Source organism: Microcaecilia unicolor, chromosome 1 (assembly GCF_901765095.1).
Source record: "Microcaecilia unicolor chromosome 1, aMicUni1.1, whole genome shotgun sequence".
Lineage (NCBI taxonomy): Eukaryota > Metazoa > Chordata > Amphibia > Gymnophiona > Siphonopidae > Microcaecilia > Microcaecilia unicolor.
Genome location: NC_044031.1, coordinates 320,065,562 through 320,086,687, shown reverse-complemented (window position 1 = coordinate 320,086,687; position 21,126 = coordinate 320,065,562). Strand labels below are relative to the sequence as shown.

Sequence of the window (21,126 nt, the reverse complement as noted above, 5' to 3'; positions counted from 1 at the left end):
ATTACCACTCTGGGCCTTTTCTTATCCTCAGTTAGCCGGCCCACACGGTGTGCACGTTCCACTACTAAGGGGCCCGTTGAATCCATGATCGCCAGTTCTTTCGACAGTCAAGCTTCGATCCATGAGGTTAGATTCCGCTCTGGAATATTCTCCGGAAGCCCTACAATCCGCAGGTTGTTACGCCTTGAACGGGTTTCGAGATCTTCTAGTTTGGTAAGATGTTCTTCAAGTTGCTTTGTGAAACGGGCTAAATCCGGGCCCTGCTCGCGTGTGTCGTCCTCCAGTGCCGAAACACGGGCCTCCAGATCCCCAGTGCATATCGCCAATCCATCCATTGTTGTATGGATTGCCTCCAATTTTTGATTAAGTTCTTCCCAGCAGGGTTCTAGCGCTTTCGTTATCGCCGTTGTTAACTGTGAAAGCTGGGTCTCTGTAAATGCTGCCGCTGTAGCATCTGGCGTCGCTGCCATCTTGGCTTCGCCATTACTTGTTTTTGTCTTCTCTTTTCTCAGCGATTTTTGAGCCATGAGTGACGGACTCTTACCCAGATACTTGTCCATACATTATGTGATGAAATTGATCTCCAAATACAGGCATCCCCGCTCAAAATTTTCTAAAGTGGCTCAATTGAGGGCTGGGGGTCCTGGAGCTTCAGTGACACACAACCGCCTTGCTCAGAGCACCACGTGGTCTCCAATTTTGCATGTTATATACTCACCATGTAACTTTACAAAAAACATCCAAAATCTGAATGGGAAAGAAGGTCATTTTCGAAAAAGAAAAATCTTTTTTTTTCCGAAAATACTGTTTTGTGATTTGAATGTTTTGTTTTTTGGACGTTTTGTGATTTGGACTTTTTTTTTTTTTGGTCCATTTTCAAAAAAAAACAAAAAAAAAATCCAAGTGCAAAACGCACAAAATCAAGCCATTGGGATGTAGGAGGAGCCAGTATTTTTAGTAGACTGGTCCCCCTGACATCCCAAGACAGCAATAGGGCACCCTAGGGGGCACTTTAGTGGACATCATAAAAAGCTCCTAGGTACACATTTCACCATTGCTCCCTTACCCTGTCTGATCAGAAGTGTAACAGGTAGGGGGAGGTAAGAGCCTGGGTCCACCTGTCTGCACTGCACTGTAGCACTACTAGACTACTCCAAGGACCTGCATGCTATTCTAATGGACCGGAGTATAACATCTGGGGTAGGCGTAGAGGCTGACAAGTAATGTTTTTCATCACATTTTTTGGGGGTGGGAGGGGGTTAGTGACCACTGGGGGAATAAGGGGAGGTCACCCCCGATTCCCTCCAGTGGTCACCTGGTTATTCAGAGCACCTTTTTGTGCCTTATTATATAAACCATTAGTAATGCCACACTGGGAAAAGACCAAGGGTCCATCGAGCCCAGCATCCTGTCCACGACAGCGGCCAATCCAGGCCAAGGGCACCTTGGTCTAGCTCAAAACGTCTTAGTTTTAGTCCTGGACATTTTTGTTTTGTTCTGTTTTGGCTGAAAAACATCTAAGTCTTAGGAATGCCCAAGTCCTGCCCTGAACATGCCCCCGACACGTCTTCATGAGATTTAGAACTACCTCTGATGGACTTCATAGAAAAATGTCTAAAAATAGGTTTCGAAAATACTGATTTGGACGTTTTTTTGTGAGAAAAATGTCCAAATGCTGCTTTATGCCACTTTTAGATGTTTTTCTGTTTTGAAAATGAGCCCGATAGAGAGATAGGATAGAATAATGTAGGTTGCATAGAGGTGATGGTGATTAACAAGGAAAATTGCACCTCAAGTTAGAAAAAGTGCAGGAGAATGATTTCAGCTAGAGTAGGAGTGGATAAGCAAGTCCTTCTACAATGTGTGCAACTAACGTTAGTCCTTCTGTATGTAACTAGCTAGTTAGTTGTTTCTTCCATTGAAGACCTGTGAGAAGAGCCAAGCTTTCACCTGCTTCTTGCAAATGAATTTCATGGAGCTCTAGGTCAAAATATTGAGTGTAGTAGCACTGTGTAGTGTAGCTGATTTTACAGTAGTCCAAAAGATTCATTCTTGATTTAAAAAAAAAAAAAAGCTCTCTTCTAGGACCATCCACTGTTTTTTTTTTTCTAAGATAAGCAGCATAAAATCTGTTTTACTGTTCTTGGATCTTGCCAGATACTTGCGATCTGGATTTCCCACTGTTGGAAACAGGATACTGGACTTGATGGACCTTTGGTCTATCCCAATATAGCAATACTTATGTTTTTAACAATAGTTAAATATATTCTGATTGGGTTAAAAATATGGCCTGCAGTTGTCATCCTTCATAAATTTCAGATGTCTAATGTTTGCTTTTTGTATTGTTTTTCACACAGATACACCAGTAGAGGTGCTAATTAGAGCACGAGACTATATGAGTCAGGTGGTGGAGCAGGCCTCCTTGCATTTCTTTATCACAGCTCGCATCAATGAAAACAAGAAGATCCTAGCCCAGCAGAAGAGTGTGGTGCTACAGGTCCCTCAACTGCACATCAAGGTGAATTCCAACTACACGAATCAAACAGCAAAACCCTTGGTGCACCGATGCTGTACCAGGATGTACACACATTTTTCAGTTAATCAGTTGTTGGTCCAATTGCTAATAGAAGTTGTAACTATTTTTTTTCTGGTATCCTTCACAATTATGGCATGACAATTTGTTTACAGCATGCGGATTATTTTGGAATGCTACATTTATTGTCCCCTAACACTTATTTTTTTCATAGTGTAGAATCAAGATAAATCTAGTTGAGGAGGAGCCTAATGGTTAGATCAGTGGGATGAGAAGCAGGAAAGTCCAGTTCAAATCCCACTATAGTTCTGTGCAATCTTGGGCAAGTCGCAAAACCCCCCCATTGATTCAAATCCAAGACTGTAAGCCTTCTGGGGACAGGAACATGCGTTCTATTTCTGACTGTAACTCACTTTGAACTACAGCTGAAAAAAAAACAGGCGCTGAACTCCAAATCCCATCTCTTCATGCTAAGCCTGCACAACTTTTGGGAGTGTGCAATGCATACTTGCAGAAGTCAGGTGGACAGCTGCATCACAAGTACAAAGTACAGTGTAAACAAAGCTTGTCATGCTGTGTGCCATTTTCCAAGGGGTTTCTACCAAAATCTTCCTGTAACAGTTTTAACAATAAATATTTGGCTGGAGCCAAAAGAATAGGTTTTTCTTTTACTGGTCAATATTCAGTTGACGGCGGTCAGCTTATTTTTAAGCACTGTCTATCACTGGCTACATTAGACCTGGATATTCAGTGCTGGCCCATGTTCAGATGCCAGTATTAAATATCTGGGTATGATTGGATTTGTTCTGGCTGCTGGCACTTATGCATGTCCTGGCTGATATTCAGCCAGGACCTGCATATGACACATGTGGATCCCAGCTAAATATCAGGCAGGACCTGCATGAGGGGGTTTATAAGGGTTCCATAATCTCCTCCCTTTCTGGTTCTAACTCCTCCAAAAGCATTAGCGCCATTCCAGACATTGCACCCCAGGAGGGGGCCTATTTCATTCCCCTCCCCCTGAACATCTGCCCCATTCTAGAAATCCCCCCCCCAAAAAAACATTTCACATTGCGGACTCCTCTGACATGCCTTACCCTCAAGACCCCCCCCACACACATACACACACATACTTGATGGTCTGGGGGGGGGGGGTCTTCCGGGGATAAGTGATCCGCAGTTACTTTGACTCATGTCTGCTTCATCTTCAAAATGGCTGCCATAGCCCCTAGTAGTAGTCTCACAGTACTAAATAGAAAAACCAATTTTGGAAAGCTGGGATTTACATGTGTAAATATGTATTACATGTGTATGGTAAGGGGTGTAGTTTGGGTGTGTTTTGGGCAGGACTAGGGCTGCACCAAAATTTACATGTAATCCCCATTTTAGAAGGGCAATGCACATCTATGATTACAGGGATCAACACTGGGATTTATTTACAACTGTTCCTACATATATATAGATTTTGTAAAAGTGGTCATTCTGGGCAGTGCTTTACAGGAGGGATTCAGGGAGGTCTCCCCCTTAATCCTCCAGTGGTTTCCCCCCCCCCTCCCCCTCGAAATTAGGAGGAGGAGTGGCCTAGTGGTTAGGGTGGTGGACTTTGGTCCTGAGGAACTGAGTTCAATTCCCACTTCAGGCAGCTCCTTGTGACGCTGGGCAAGTCACTTAACCCTCCATTGCCCCAGGTACAAATAAGTACCTGAATACAATATGTAAGCCACATTGAGCCTGCCATGAGTGGGAAAGCGCAGGGTACAAATGTAACAAAAATAAAAAAAAATAAGTGCACAAAGATTTCAGCCTCTGAATTCAATTAGGGGCATTTAGACTTATAGATTTCCAAAATGGCAGACTACATGTCAGCACTTGTCTACATTCTGAAAGACCCTTTTACATGTGTACATAGTAGATGACAGCAGAAAAAGACCTGCACAGTCCATCCAGTCTGCCCAACAAGATAACTCATATGTGCTACTTTTTGTGTATGCCTTACCTTGATTTGTATCTGTCTTTTTCAGGGCACAGACCGTATAAGTCTGCCCAGCACTAGCCCCGCCTCCCAACCACCAGCCCCTCGGTTTGTATCTGTCTTTTTCAGGGCACAGACCGTATAAGTCTGCCCAGCACTAACCCCACCTCTGCCATCCAATCTCCGCTAAGCTCCTGAGGATCCCTTCCTTCCGAACAGGATTCCTTTATGTTTATCCCACGCATGTTTGAATTCCGTTACCGTTTTCATCTCCACCACCTCCCGCGGGAGGGCATTCCAAGCATCCACCACTCTCTCCATGAAAAAATACTTCCTGTAAGTTCTTCTACTTAGATGCACAAGTTGCCAAGCTGCCACCGTTGATGTTTTAGGTTTAATAAATGTAAAACGGTTGCTCCCAGCACACATAGCTAGTGTATATATGTGTATTGTTGTATATATTTTAGAAAAGGCTGTACATCAGCAGATCTTTTTCTAAAATACTACAGGAGTTAGAAAGGTTCAAATATGGACATTTCAATTCCGATTTCTACATTTTATCTAAAATGGGGCAGTCCCTATAATAGTATGGGTATGGACATTTACACCTGCCCCAGGGCAGGTATAGATGTCTGTGTCTGCAATATAAGTGTATGTTATGCTACTTAAATACTATGGGGCTCATTTTCCAAACAGAAAACATCTAAAAAGTGGCATAAAGCAGTATTTGGACATTTTTTTTCACCAAAAACCCATTTTCCAGATGTTTTTTTATGCAGTTCATCTAAATCTCAAGAGGGCGTGTTAAGGGTGGGATTTCGGGGGTTCCCAAGACCTGGATGTTTTTCAGCTATTATGGAACAAAACAAAAAAATGTCAAGGACTAAAACTAAGATGTTTTGAGCTAGACCTGTTTTAATAATGATTAAATCACAAAAAAGAGGGAATACAGCATACAAAAGCAACCAAACAAACAAACAAAGCAAACACTGGGCCTTTAGGGTTGAGAAAAATGTAGTTCTTTATTTATAATTGAGACCCGACACGGTCCGTGTTTCAGCGTACAAACGCCTGCATCAGGGGTCAAGGGACTCCTATAGGTCAGCAAAATAGTTAGTTGACAAAGATGTGGAATAAACAATCAGGATATATTACCCGCTGTTTGAACAGCTCGTTTGTAGAATGCCTTCAGCCGTGTAAACTGAAGGCCCAGTGTTTAATAATGATTAAGCCACAAAAAGTGCCCTAAATGACCAGATGACCACCAGAAGAATAAAGGAATGACCTGCCTTACTCCCCCAGTGGTCACTGACACCCTCCAAAGATGTAAAAGAACCAGTACATGCCATCCTCTATGATAGCCTCAGATGTTAAAGCCAGTTCTATTAGGGCAGCAAGCAGGTCCCTGGAGTAGCCTAGTGGTCGGTGCAGTGTTCTATGGAGAAGGGGGCCCAGGCCCATAATCCACTCTGTTACACTTGTGGTGGAAAGTGTGAGCCGTCCAAAACCCACTATAAACCTACTGTACCCACATATAGGTGACACCTGCAGCAATAAGGGCTATTGTAGTGGTCTACAGTTGGGCGCAATAGGTTTTTGATGGGTTTTGGAGGGCTCACTTTATAACATAAGGGAGCAATGGTGAGATGTGTACCTGGGAGATTTTATGTGAAGTCCACTGCAGTGCCCCCTAGGATGCCCCACTGCTCTAGTGGGATGTCTGTGTGACCAGTCTAGTAACATAGTAAAGAGAAATAAAGACCTGAATGGTCCATCCAGTCTGCCCAACACTCACATTCATTATTGATTCATGATAAAATAAGCAATATATATACTTGACAACGGTCTTTCTTTGGTGTTTCTGGGACATAGACTGTCCTTGTCCTTGTGTTTCAACTACTGCAGTTTTGGTCAAAGCCCACTCCAGCCTATCCAAATCCGTCTTGTCATTTGCGAGAGTCTGCCCGGCACTGTCCTCACATTCCATATTACTGGAGTTTCCATCGAAGCCCTCTGTAGCCCATCCTAAACTAGATCGCCATATGCAGGACCCAGACTGTACAAGCCTGCCCTAAGAATGCTGGCTCCTCCTACATCCCAATGGCTTGATTTTGTATGTTTTTCACTTGGACTTTTTTTTTTTCAAAAATGAACCACAAAGATAACACACAAAGCACAAAAACATCTAGCAAGTGGCCATTAAAAAAAAAAAAAGAAAGGCATTTTGCTGTTTTGAAAATGGCTATATTTACTATTAAGATTCTGGACATTTTGAGCAAAACACCCAAAGTCAGACATAGACATCTTATAAAAAATACCCCTCCACATGTCTTTAGAAAATTGTGCCTAGATATACATTTACTGTCTCACTGAAAGTAGGTTTCCCCATATAAAATTACTCTCCTAATGTTTTCCTTTATTGAGTACTTATTAATATTTTTTTAATTGCTCCAATGAGAAACAATTGCCTCTATTTACCTTTTTCACTGAAGCAAATTAATTATATAAAAAACATCCTATGATTTTGCATATCTAACTTCCTCTGTTACCTGCTAGTGTGATCCTTTACTTGGTTCTTTATTCTTTAGGTTCATGAAGAGGCACGGGTTGGTAAGGAGATGACTGTTTTAGTGAACTTCACCAACCCTCTTAATAAAACCCTTGAAAATGTGACCTTGCGTGTTGGTGGGCCTGGCCTATTGAAGACTGCAACAAAATTATTCAGGTAAGTAAACATTAAAAGGATGTTGCACATCTTCTACTGTGACTTCATTAAAAACATGCTTACCTTTAATCCTACAGCTTCATGCTCACCTCCACAGATGTCCAGGTGCTTCTGAGAACTCTTGCCACCTAAAGGATAGAATAATGCGTATTCCAAATCACACCCTCAATATTGTTTGTCCATTAGCAGTTGCTAAACTTCCTCCCTCCCCTGACTAGAGTACATAACCTTCACAGTATGCCTAGGCCCCACCTAAAGAGGCCCTTGCTTTGCAGCACACGCTATGGCATACTGAGTCATGAGCCAGACTCTCCCCCACCCTACTCCATCTTCCTTTAAGTGTATACTTTCTTAACATTTCACTGTCCAATAAAATTAGTGTTATTGCTGCAATCCAGAGTCCCATTATTATTGGTAAAATCCATGTGTTGATAAAATTCAGATGTAGACGTAAAGGAAAGGTAATTGATGGGTGGATGACCATAGGACAGTTTCTGATTACCTATTATAGGCCCAGATGTTCTAAAGATTTTTTTCCCATGTGAAAGGCAACACTATAACTATGTGCCTATATTTAGGTTCCAGAATGCTCATAAATGACCAGAATTCTTGTACATACACACATATCTACTATTAAATAAATTGATGTTTAAATGCAATGGTGTATAGTTTGAAGGCTGGTGTACCAATGGGCATGAGTGCGGGAGAAGCAGTAGCATACCAAGAGTGAGGCAATAAGGGAGGTCCACCCAGGTTTAGGCAATAAAGGGGGTGCATTGTCTGAATGCTCACCCTCTTCCCACTCTTCACATATGCAGTGTCTCTCTTTTCTGCCCTTCTCCTGTGAGTCCACACCACTGTTCCCTCTAAGGTGAGTGAGAGTTCTCCATCCTCCACCTACAGGCCTGCCAGTGGGGGGGGGGGGGGTGCTGTTTCACTATCACATTTTCAATGGTGGGGGAAAGGCAAGCTCTGCAGGATTCCAGGGAACCTGCCTGTTCCTAGAGATAGAAAACACAACATTGAAGCACACCCCCCCCCCCCCCCCCACACACACACTGGCAGCTTAGAGGGAACATTGGTTCATACCTTCCTCTTCCTCCCTCAGCCCCCTCCCCCCCAACTCAGGTTCTTCAAAATTGACTCCTCACAGCAGCGGTAGCAATAACATGCCTCAGCCAGAACCATAAGTCTTCCCTCTGCCACATCCCACCCACATGTAAACAGGAAGATAAGTCGAAAGGGAACAGAACGTGGCAAATGGAAGGTTCTTGGTACTGATCCAGGCAGCATGTTGTCACTGCTGCTGCCATGAACAGATGAGATTTGAAGAACCTAGAGGGGAGTGGCTGAGGAAGAGAGGTATGGACTAATAGGAGGGGGGCAGAAGAGAGAGGTGCTGAACTGGGGGAAGGAGGAAAGAGGAGTGGTAGTACTGGACCCATGAGGGGAGGGAAGAAAGGGGAGGAGAGACATTGGACTCATGGGGAGGGGCAGAAGGAAGAGGTAATGCACCTGTTGGGGGAAAGATAAGTGCTGGACCCATGGGTGGGAGGGGAAATAGAAGGAAGATGAGAGAGAGGTGCTGGACCCAAGCAAGGAGGCAGAAGAAACGCTGGATCTGTAATGGTGAGGAGAACAGAGATATGCTGGGCCTGGGTGGGGGAGAGTAACAGGAAAGATGCCAGAGGGGGGATATGCCAGACCATAAAAGGAGAGTAAGACAGAGACATGCAGGACTGCAGGGAATGGAAGGGAATGGTAGAGATGCTGGACCTCGAGAGGGGAGCTGGAAGGGAAGAGATGTTGGTGTGTAGGAAATAGAAGGATGAAGGGGAAAGATACTAGACCCACAGAGGAAAGAAAGGATGCTGGGTGGGGGAGGGGTGGAGAGAAGAAATATAGAGATGCTGGACCACATGGGGGTTGGGGAAAAATAGGTAAGTTCCTGGACTGTGTTGGGCAGAGAGGGCAGAGAAATGGGAGAAACTGAGCACGGAGAGGGATATGCTGAGTAAGGGGGGGACAAAAGTACAGGAACACAAAGGGTCAATGCTAGATAAGGAGAGGGTAAGGAGATACAGGGAAAATGCTGGACACACAAGGGGATTATGGATTCAGAGGGATAGGGACATAGAGGTGATGCAGGACATTGGGGGGTTAGGAACAGGGACACAAAGGGGTGATATGGACATGGGATAATAGGAAAGCAAGGATGATACTGAACAAGCGAGCAGCAGAGACATAGAAGGGTGATGCTGGATATAGGGAGAGGATAGGGGCACAGAGGGAAGATGGGTGATGCCCATGGAGAAAGAAGAAATGTCAATAGACCTGAGACACTGACAGTAAGTATACACAGGAAATCCAATACATTAGCATTTAACTTTCAAAAAGGAGACTATGGTAAAATGAGAAGAATGGTGAAAAAAAACTTAGAGGAGCATGTGTGAAGGTCAAAAATTTACATCAGGTGTGGATGCTGATCAAAAATACCACCCTGGAAGCCAAGGCCAAATATATTCCATGTATTAAAAAAGGAGGAAGGAAGACCAAATGACAGCCAGCATGGTTAAAAAGGTGAAGGTGAGGTGAAGGAAGTTATTAGAGCTAAAAGGAAATCCTTCAGAAAATGGAAAAGGATCCAACTGAAAATAATAAGAAGCAACATAAGAAATCACATGTCATAATCAAAGCGCTGAAGAGGAAGCAAAGAGGGACTTTGAAAAAAAACACGAGAGATTCCAGTGCTAGAAATGGTATTCAAAGCTGACGAGTCAGAGAAACTGAATGAAATCTCTGTAAACCTGGATGATGTAATGGCGCAATTTGACAAAGTGAAGAGTAGCAAATTGCCTGGACCGGATGGTATTCATCCCAGGGTAGTGATAGAATTAAAAAATGAACATGCTGAACTATTGTTAGTAATATGCAATTTATCTTTAAAATCAAGCATGGTACCGGAAGATTGGAGGTGGTCAATGTAACACTGATTTTTTAAAAAGGTTCCAGAGGTGATCCGGGAAATTATAGACCAGTGAACCTGATGTCGGTGCTGGGCAAAGTGGTAGAGACTATTATAAAGAACAAAATTACAGAGCATATTCAAAAGCATGGATTAATGAGACAAAGCCAACATGGATTTAGTGAGGGGAAATCTTGCCTCACCAATTTATTTTTATTTATTTATTAAGATTTATTTACCGCTTTTTTGAAGGAATTCACTCAAGGCGGTGTACAGTAAGAATAGGTCAAACATGAGGAGTAGGCAATTATAGCAATAAAAATATTCAAATAACAATACAAATTATGGCATAGCACACTACTTACAATGTCGACACAATATATAATAGAACATTTTAATTGATAGTGAAGGGTAACGCAAAGATAGAACATATAAATAGGTAAGAGAGTAAGAAGAGTTAGAAATTAAGGTGACTGATTTAAAGGAAGTTGCATATGAGGTCAGAGAGATGGCTAAATATTATCTCAGCTAGGGTAGGAGTGGATAAACATGTCCTGCTGCAGTATGTGCAGCCCGAGTCACTCCTTGTGTGTGGGGGTGAGACTAACAAGTTTGTAACTTCTTCCATTAAAGGCCTGTTTGAAGAGCCAAGTTTTCACCTGCTTCCTGAAGTACAGATAATGTGTTAAGCAGAGACTTTCAGGCAGTGCATTCCATAGCCGCTGAGAATGGGGGGCGAAGGGGCAAAATTACCCAGGCCCAGGCCTGGCACAGGGGTCTCTCTCTCCTGCTCCTGGTGGAACCGGGTGATCACATCGTGACAGGCGCAGGAGAGAGAACTCCAGCACCGGGCTCCCCTTGCATTGCCAGCCTAGCAGCTGCTGGGCCCTCAGGCTGCGCATGCTCAGTTTTGAGACTGAGCATGTGTGACAAGGAAAGCAGCCGCAGGGGCAGGCAATGCTGGGCAGAGGAAGGAACTGTGCTGCATGCAGCTGCCCAGTCAAGGTACTTCGGGAGGGAGGGGGCGGTGGCAATGACAATTTTTTTTTTGGGGGGGGGGAACGGCAGCGGTAGCGATGGCAATTCTGCCTCGGTCCCGGCGGTGGCAGCCCTGCCCCAGGCCCGGCTCAGTCTGTCAGCGGCCCTGGAGCATTCCAGAGTATGGGGGCTACTCCGGAGAAAGTGAACTGGTCGACGTGTGTATCTGGATTTTCAAAAGGCATTTGACAAAGTATCTTATGAATGACTCTAGAGGAAATTGGAGAGGCATGGGATAGGAGGTAGTGGTTGATTGTGGATTAAAAACTAGCTAAAAAATAGAAAACAGAGAGTAGGGTTAAATGGTCAGTATTCTCAATGGAGAAGGGTAGATAGTGCGGTTCCCTGGGGGGGGGGGGGGGGTCTGTGCTGTACCGATGCTTTTTAACATATTTATAAATTATCTAGAGATGGGAGTAAGTAGTAAGGTAATTGCATTTACTGATGACACAAAGTTATTAATCGCAAGAGGATTGTGAAAAATGACAAGAGGACCTTACGAGACTGGGAGACTGAATATCCAAAATGTCAGATGACGTTTAATGTAAGCAAGTGCAATGTGATGCATGTGGGAAAGAGAAACATTATAGAAAATTATAGCTACGTAATGCAAGGTTCCACACTAGGAGTCACCGACCAGGAAAGGAATCTAGGCGTCATCGTTGATGATACGTTGAAACCCTCTGCTCAGTGTGTGGCAGTGGCTAAGAAAGCAAATAGAATGCTAGATATTATTAGGAAAGAAATGGAAAACAAAAATGAGGACATTATAATGCCTTTGTATCACTCCATGGTGCGACCACACCTCGAATATTGTGTGCAATTCTGGTCACCGCATCTCAAAAAGTGGAATTAGAAAAGATACAGAGAAGGGCAACAAAAATGATAAAGGGGTTAGGACGACTTCCCTATGAGGAAAGGCTAATGCAGCTAGGGCTCTTCAGCTTAAAGAAAAGACAGCTGAGGGGAGATATGATAGGAGGTATATAAAATAATGAGGAGTGGAACGGGTAGACGTGAATCGCTTGATTATTCTTTCCAAAAATACTAGAACTAGGGTGCACGCAATGAAGCTACAAAGTAGTAAATTTAAAACGAATTGGAGAAAACATTTCTTCACTCAAAGTTTAATTAAACTCAGGAATTTGTTGCCAGAGAATGTACTAAAAGCAGTTAGCTTAGCAGTGTTCAAAAAGGTTTGGCTAGTTTCCTAACAGAAAAATCCATAAGCCATTATTAAAATGTACTTGGGGAAAATCCACTGCTTATTTCTAGGATAAGTAGCATAAAATGTATTGTACTGTTTTGGGATCTTGCCAGGTACTTGTAACCTGGATTGGCCACTTTTGGAAACAGGATGCTGGGCTTGATGGACCTTTGGTCTGTCCCAGTATGGCAATACTTATGTAATTATGTATTTATATACTTATGTACTTAAGAGTTAAGACAGAGAAAAGCAGAAACAAGAGCCTGGGACCAATACAATTAAAATAAAATGACCAGACAACAGAAGTAGAAAAATATTTTTATTTTCTATTTAGTGATTAGTGTATATCCATTTATGGAATGTTCATCTGTCAGAGCTGGTGTTAGACATGGCTCAGGTCCACGGCAGAAAGTTGGGACTGGGAAGGGACCCCAAAACCCGCTACCAAGCTGTGCATTCTTCAGGTTCAGGCAGGCTTGGGGCCCTCTTTAGCCAGCAGGTCAAGGGAATTGCCCTGGTGTCACTGCCCACCCCCCAATATAAAATATAGCTGATATCTGCTGTCTTTATATTTTGTCTTTATATTTTTGCATCTCTTTCTATTTCTCTGGTGTTGTGCTACTTGCACGATTGACTTCTTGAGGTTTCAGTTTAATTTCTGTCTACGTATTTTTATTTCTAGTTTTTGGTCAGTTATTCTGTATTTGTTATCTGTGTTCTGTTTGTGTGACCAGGACCAGGTATTCTATTAGCATGAATTTTCTGTTTAGTCATCTGAAGTAATTTGACATATTCAGTTTTCTTGATAGATGCTCTATGGTGTTGGGGCTGTTTGGCATATTTGCTGAATTCCCTGTTGTAAATGTCTCTGCACACCAGTGGCTTTTGATTATCACCATGCACTGGAATTGTAAACAATATCAGTGATAGAATATGCCTCTCCATAAAAATAATTTGTTTGCCTGCATATCTTTTCTAGTTGTTATTATTCAATTTTGTCATATATATGAGGGGGAGGGGTTAAACAATGATCCGCCCTGAGTGTCAAATACGCCAGGTACGCCACTGCATCTATGATATATGATTTTTGACAATAGAAGGAACAAGACAGTCCCAATAAAATGCAACCTTTTCATTGTTTGAGTAGAAAACAGACAGGTTAAAGTGTACATCTCTCATATTGCCAGATGCATTATAGGAATTTTCCCATTTCTTTTGTGTGTATCGCATAAAATGCATATGACCTCTGGCTCTACAAACAGAACAGATAAATGGCTATTCAATAGAGATGTAAAAGGCATCAAGCCAGCGACCTTAAACATAGCCAGCCCATAGCCCCCAGTGCAGTAACTAGAGGTGGGTAAGAGGAGCAGGCCTCCAAGGCACAAATGGAGCAGCAGCAGCTGAAAAGCCAGGAAACGTGCTTCCTTTTTACCATTCAGGTTATGGGAGAAGAGCAGATCTTGGGGGGGGGGGCAATAGAGGGATTGGGGAGGACAAATCTGTCATCTGTCCCGATAATAAAATGCCCAGTCTGATATGCTTTGTGAAATATTTGGCATACTAGTTCTTGACAACTACCCAGTGGCGTAGCGAGGGCGGCTGCCACCCGGGGCAGTTTGCTGCTGCGCTCCCCCCCCCCCCCCCCCCCCGAGTGCATTCTCGCCTGCCATGTGTACGCCGCTGGGGGGGTGTCGGTTCCGCTGGTTCCCTGCTCCCTCTGCCCCAGAACAGGAAGTAACCTGTTCTGGGGCAGAAGGAGTAGGGAACCAGCGGAGCCGACACCCCCCCCAGCGGCGTGCACCCGGGGCGGACCGCCCCCAACGCCCCGCCCTTGCTACGCCACTGCAACTACCTAGATGTTCACAGGACTAATTCTGGCAAAGAGCAGCTTAATCTAGGAACCTTCAGAGTTCTGTACCAAATTTCTACACAGTTTCAGAACTCTTTCAGTACGTGATCTGCCTGTAGAATGAATTATTGCAGGTAGGACAGGTACTAATGTGAGCATTAGAAATTTTTGTTTCCAGCTCTAACACAAAGTCATCTCTTTACACTGGGTCTCAGTTTATTTAGAAGAGGTCTACATTATTGGTTTTGTCGTGTGGGTTTTCACTTGACACTGCCTTTGCTTTGATAGGTGCTGCAGGCTATAAGTGCACCGGGCATTCCCAGTTTATTTAAATAATAATCCCATTTGTGTCTGTATATTCAGGATGATAAATGACTGTTGCCTGCCGATGGCTCAGCACATTATTTGGAACCATTCATCAGCCCATTTACTTTCCAGCGAGGGAGATTATTGCAATTTTACTTCATTTGCAAAATGAAATTAAAGATTATTAACTCATCCAGATTATGACTTTATTTTCTGCTTGTACCTACATTACTGAATTGTTTCAGATTTGAAATGCCCCCTCAAACCTTCTTTTACCCAAACATAGCTGGAGTTCTTTAAGCAAAACAGAGCATTTTATTAATACATCCATAGCATTTTTGAATCTCTCATGTTTAGGATTCTTTTTTTGTTTGTGTTCTTAAAAAAATGTATAAGATTCCTCCCGGGTTTACAGCAATAATCTTTTATATCTCCACTCTTTGGGTTCTGCATATCCAAATAAAAGGCATGACGACAATGAAAGTTCTCTTAGTCTGCTCCAGAATCAAGAACTTGTTTCTTGTCTATTGTCGTTGAGAGCTTAGACTTCACCCTCTGTGCTTTGCTATTGTCAGATTAATGAAACTGTGTAGAGTGGCCATGCCTCAACAGAATGACACACGGACAAAGTTTGTCCCCATCCCATCCCCACAAACTCAAACTCCACCCCACCCTGTCCTCGCAAATTCATACAAAAAGCAAGGAGGAAGTGACATCTTGTAAGATGGGCACCTGAACAGGGAGCTTTGCGTGAGTTGAGGCAGATCCCTTCCACAGTGCCTACTTACACTTTGATTTGGGCCAGCTTACTTTCACATCAAAGCGCGGCTCTCCCTGCTGCAGGATGGCATCAGAAGCATGGCAGAGGGAAAGTAGAACACCGTCACCGGCCAAAGCAGTGGAGAAATTTACGGTCTGTGGCTCACATGATCCTGGGTGTCCAGAGCGCACAGTGTCACCTCCGCCGGAGACTAGTCTGGAGGCTGATCAGGGGGAGATGATGGCGGGGATATTAGTGGTGGACTTGCACTCCTGGCTTAGGGAGATCAAGACAGAAATTGCATCAGTTAAGTTCAAGATTAAAGACGCAGTGCAGGAGATAGTCTGACCTGGCCAGCATGGGAGCCTGCATTGCATACATGGAAGAATATGTGGATGGGTGCGAGGCTTTGGTGGCAGGTGCACAGTGGCAGAATGCCAAGAGGAGCACCAGGAACTGTTATCTAAACTAGAGGATCTTGAGAATCTCTGTTCAAATTTAATGCATTCAGTGGCAAAATGCACCTGCTGAACAGATCATTTCTGAGTTTACCACTAGATGCTTAATGGCAGACTAGCATTAAACAGCTACATTACCCATTTAAAATTATCCCCTAGACTCTATATAGCACACCTAGAGATTCGCACCAAAATCCAAGTGGATTCTATAACTTAACAAGCTTAACAAATTAACAATCTAAACTTAACAAGTATTAATGAGCACTAATTGGCACTAATTAGAATTTACATGCACAACTCACTAAGCGTATTCTGTAGGGAAGTGCGCCAAACTTCTAACACACACAGGCAAAAAGAGAGTGGGGAAATAGGTGTTTTGTGAGCATTGTGAAATTTATGCAAGTAGTTATAGAATACAGCCCAGTGCGCATAAGTCTACGTGCCGGGATTTACTCCACGTTTTTGTTAGTATAAATGGATGCGTATGGTTTTAAGCACTGAGATATCAACTAAGTGCATTCTATAATCAGCACCTAAATCTAGGCACCACTTATAGAATACACTTATAGAATAAGCTTAGTTGTGCCAATTTTTTACGCACTGTATATAGAATCTCCCCCTATATGTGGATTTTCAAGTTATGCAGTCCATGGACCACTGAAAATGGACTTCATGTTTTCTTTGGAGCCTGACATATTTAACTCTTTGGAAATAATTATTAGCACTAAGGATTAGGCTTGGAGTTGATTACTAGACATGAAACATGACATCAAGATATTGCTCTGTTACTGCCTTTGTGTGATCTAATCATAGACTTATATCCCACTATCAATCAAATAAAGCTGCCCAGAGCAGTCCATTGCATATTAAATGTAATTCATAAATACAAATTAAATAATGGCATGAAACACTCCCCTAAACCAAATAAAATACAATCCAAATTCCAAACCAATTCAGTGTAACTACAGGCAAATCACATTCTCTCCCACTGCTTCGGGGACCCAGTCAAAAACAAGGCATTCATTTTAAGCTGACTTTCAACAATATTTCAGTTTTTAAAAGAAATAAAAATTTGAACAATATTATGCTCAATTATGTATGTATATGTGTGTGTGTGTATATATATATATATATATATATATATATATACACATATATTATATATATATATATATATATATATATATATATATATATATATTATAGATATATATGTTACTGTTATACTGTATATATAAAAAAAATCTCTCTCTGCAGTGAAGACTTTCCATTTAATTGCCTGAATTTAAAAAATGAAAAGTGGCTGTAAATGTGTATGTGCATTTCGTATGTTCATTTTCCCCCCTTATGTCTTTCAGTGAAGTGCCCATGAATTCCTCTTTTACATGGACGGAAAAATGTACACCGAGGAGAGCTGGAATGCGAAAGTTGATTGCGAGCCTGGATTGTGAAGCCTTAAGACATGTTTATGGCGAGTTAGACCTAGAAATTCTAAGTGCTCAGTCCACATAAAACATCAAGTTGAGCATTCAGCAATTGCCATCCTCATGCTCACTCACAATATCAAACATTCTAAAGATTTGGGTTTACCTCATGGAGTTTGGTATGGGTACTAATTCATAAAGCCTGGTTAAATACAATTGCAGTCTATAACATATCCTTCCTGTAAAGGAAGGCTGTAGGGGTGCAGTCTGTAGCTAAACTGGGGCAAAAATTGTGCCTTTGGGGTTTTGCCAGATTGGACTGACAAATCATTATTCCTTCTGGATGGCATTGCAACCATAAGCTGAACAGAAATGAAATGTCTACAGAATACATTTGACCTGTACATGAATTTGTTTCTTCTGATTTACCAATTACATGTCTATTGTTCTCTGGATCCCCTTATCTCTCTATTTGTAGGGTCTCCAAGAAGAGGCTCTGGGATATCCTATCCCTTCTAGCCAAAAATCCAAAGTCTAACTGGTCCCCATTCACACCCCAGTGCCCCTTTCTTTTTTTCTTCCTAGGGTGAGCATCAAATAGGTAGCAAACATCTTCTGCACTTGGTTGGTACTAATTCTTTTTCTCCTAAGTCATCTAGCAGCTTCACGGCCCCTGGCATAGGTACAGTTTGCCTTCTCACTTTGGGGCAGGGAGGGCGCAAAGGAAATCATATTGGCAGGGGGGCAAATCACCATTACCACATTTGCAGGGTGCCACCTAACCTCCACCCCGACCTCAAACTATGTCAGTAATCCCTGGTCACATTGACCAAAATCAGCTTGAGTTCAGAAATAGGAAACTCTCCTTCCCCCCAAAATTGCGCTGGATAACTCACTCCTTCTCCTGTCTAAAACCTTATGACTCTGGAGAAGACAAATGGGATGGGAGGTCTTCACTTTTGCTTTTAAAATTCAGGAGAGACCCTACAAGCCATTTTTGTTAGGCCTGCAGTTAAACCTCTTGCCTACTTCAGCTGTTATGCTACCTATATGCTCTCACTGCAGGAGACGGAAAAAACAAAACTGCTCCCTCTCATCACCAATACCTCACTAGGCTCATTTTGGAAAACTTTAGGGGTCCTTACAATCCCCTGGAGGAACAATCCATTCTTGCAACTTCCCAAGGGGATACTCTTGCAAATACACCAGGCCATCTCTCCCAAAACACATGAAATCTAAGGGGTCCCTACAGGTATTTATGACACTCGACTGACCAGTTCTCAGTCTAAATCTGTCTAATTATTTCAAAGTAAGGGTTTTTTTTTCATTTGGATGCACTAGTAGCAGTGTGCTTTGTGGGTGCTGTGTTTTATTTTGATGTTGTCTCTTTTGAGACCAAATTTTTGTAATGTGTTAATACATTTTCATAGCGTCTGCAGCTGTAGTGCTGCTTGCCAGATTCCTCAAATTAACTAAGGAGAGCAAGTAATCTAAATGCATGTGTGGCAAATCTGAATCATGAGGGAAAACATAAAAACAAACAAAACAGGTGCAAACTTCAGAACAATTAAATAATGCAGCGTCCTTACATGCTTTATAGTTTATGCTCTTCTAAAAGTGTCGTGCTTTGCTTTTAACACATTACATAGCATAATCCCTGCAAACTTAATTTCACCAACAATGCTGCACTACATTGTACTAGGCCATGTTCTAAGTGCTGGCAACACCTTTTTAGTGGTAAGGAAAATGTCATGGAGAAAATCCATTACAGAGGTGCTTAAAAATTTAAAGCAATTCATTATATTTAGAGAGTAGTTTATAACAGGTAGCCAGGGTTGGGAGGACCAGTAGATGTCTATTTGTTTTTTATAAATATCCCTACCATTGGCAATTCTATAATTTGGTGCCTCCAGTTAGGTGCACTGATGCCACATGCTGAGCGCCAATTACATAACAGTAGCAAAAGAGATGGTCGAAGTACACAACACAAAGACAAAATCAAAATCCAGAGTTTATTAAGATAGGATACGGACATCTAACACTGTGGAACATCCATATGGTAAGGGGGCGTGATCTGGGTGCATTTTGGCAGCACAAAGAAGAGAGGGTCAAAGTACACAGCACAGAGCATGAAAGAACAGCACAAGGGGCCTTCAAGACTGGAGTAGACAATGTTTCTTTACTCAAAGACCCAACACGGGCCGTGTTTCAGCATCGTAGCACCCGAGTCAGGGGTCTGTCACATCTATGAGCCAAAAGTCTGATGATATGGTTGAATTCCAATCCAAGTGTGTTTGTTATGAATGAAAACAAGCAGTTCAAATAGCCTTATAGTGTGTAATCATTTCACTCGCCAATGGTGCCAATAAAAGGCACCCTTCCAGCAAATGAAGTCATTAAGCACTATAAAGCTTTTTGAGCTGCTTTTTTTATTCAGAACAACTAGACTTGGGTTTGAATTCAACCATATCATCAGACTTTTGGCTCATAGATGTGACAGACCCCTGTGCTGTGATGCCGAAACACAGACCCTCTTGTTAGGTCTTTGAATAAAGAAACATTGTCTACTTCAGTCTTGAAGGCCCCTTGAACTGTTCATTCATGCTGGGTGCATTTTGGACAAGACTAGGGAGGGGCCAAAATATTGGCATCCAACTCTGATCACAAAAAAAAGGGAAGGGACATCCATGTCTGAAAAGATGGAAGTTGTTGTTGTTTAAATCTGGTACTTGGCATGTCCAGGTTACAGAAAGATGCTCTGATTGAGCAGCTGTCCACTGGAGCGATTAAGGCAGGACACCTCCTTAATCCCCCAGTGGTTGCTTTCCCTCTTCCTGAATATGAAACCAGCAATAGGGACCAGGCTCTATGACAGATTCAGGTACTATGGGCATTCTTAACACAACAGAATGCAGATCTGAGGAGTAGCCTAACTGTTAGTGGAATGGGCTGAGAATCAAGGGACCCAGGTTCAAATCCCACTTCTTTCTTTTTTTGGGGGGGTTAATTGTGAGCACTCCAGGGACAGAAAAATTCCTACTGTACCTGAATATATAACACACCTGCAAGCCTGAAGGCTATTTTAGATTGTAAGCTCTATTGAGCAGGGACTGTCTGTCTGTGTCAGGTGTTCAGCGCTGCATGCGACTGGTAGCGCTATACAAATGCTAATAATAATAATATTGAAGGCTATCGAAGTAGTGTACATTCAGGTACAATAGGCATTTTTCTGTTCCTGGAAGGCTCACAATTACAAAGTAAAAAAAAAAAAAAATCACAAACAGCTGAAGTGGAATTTGAACCTGGGTCCCCAGATTCTCAACCCACTGCTCTAACCACTAGGCTGCCCCTCTGCTGGTTTAAATGCTTGTACCTAAGTTCCAGTGATATGCGAACAATTGTGTGCAATGCCCATGTTCTATCCAGACACCAGTCATGTGAACACTCACCTGCAAGCTAAACACTATTAAGATGTGTACAGAATAGCTTTTAAGCAGCATATTAGCATATGCGCATATATATATTATTATTCTAAACATTTACACACATAAATGGTTAGTGCAGTGGGCTGAAAATCTAGGGAACTGGGTTCAGTTCCCACTGTGGTTCCAAGTGATCCTAAAGCTGCACTAGACGCACAGCAAATACAACAAAACTGAAATCGCTAGCACGGCTTTGTAAAAGGAGGCCTTAGATTGTGATCCCCCCTAGGGACAGAAAAGTACCTGCAATGTAAACCACTTTGATTGTACCACAGAAAGGCATTATATCAAACGTATGACCCTTTAAAGTCAAATGCTGGTTACAGTGGTGCAGGCTTGCACAACTCATACTGTTTCTCTTCTAGCAAATAGCTTAAATGTGGATGTACAACTTATATTGGCAT

At 42.5% G+C, this 21,126-nt stretch overlaps 1 protein-coding gene across 1 annotated transcript in view; it reads left to right on the top strand.

Annotated features, from left to right (window-relative positions):
• Window positions 1-18,318, top strand: part of F13A1 (coagulation factor XIII A chain) — a 206,863-nt gene extending 188,545 nt beyond the window's left edge. Inside the window, exons 13-15 of the mRNA XM_030208812.1 lie at window positions 2,358-2,518; window positions 7,094-7,230; window positions 17,175-18,318. Of these exons, the coding sequence (XP_030064672.1) occupies window positions 2,358-2,518; window positions 7,094-7,230; window positions 17,175-17,328 (452 nt within the window). The 3' untranslated portion in view covers window positions 17,329-18,318. The remainder of the gene's footprint in view (window positions 1-2,357; window positions 2,519-7,093; window positions 7,231-17,174) is intronic.
• The last annotated feature ends 2,808 nt before the right edge of the window (window positions 18,319-21,126 follow it).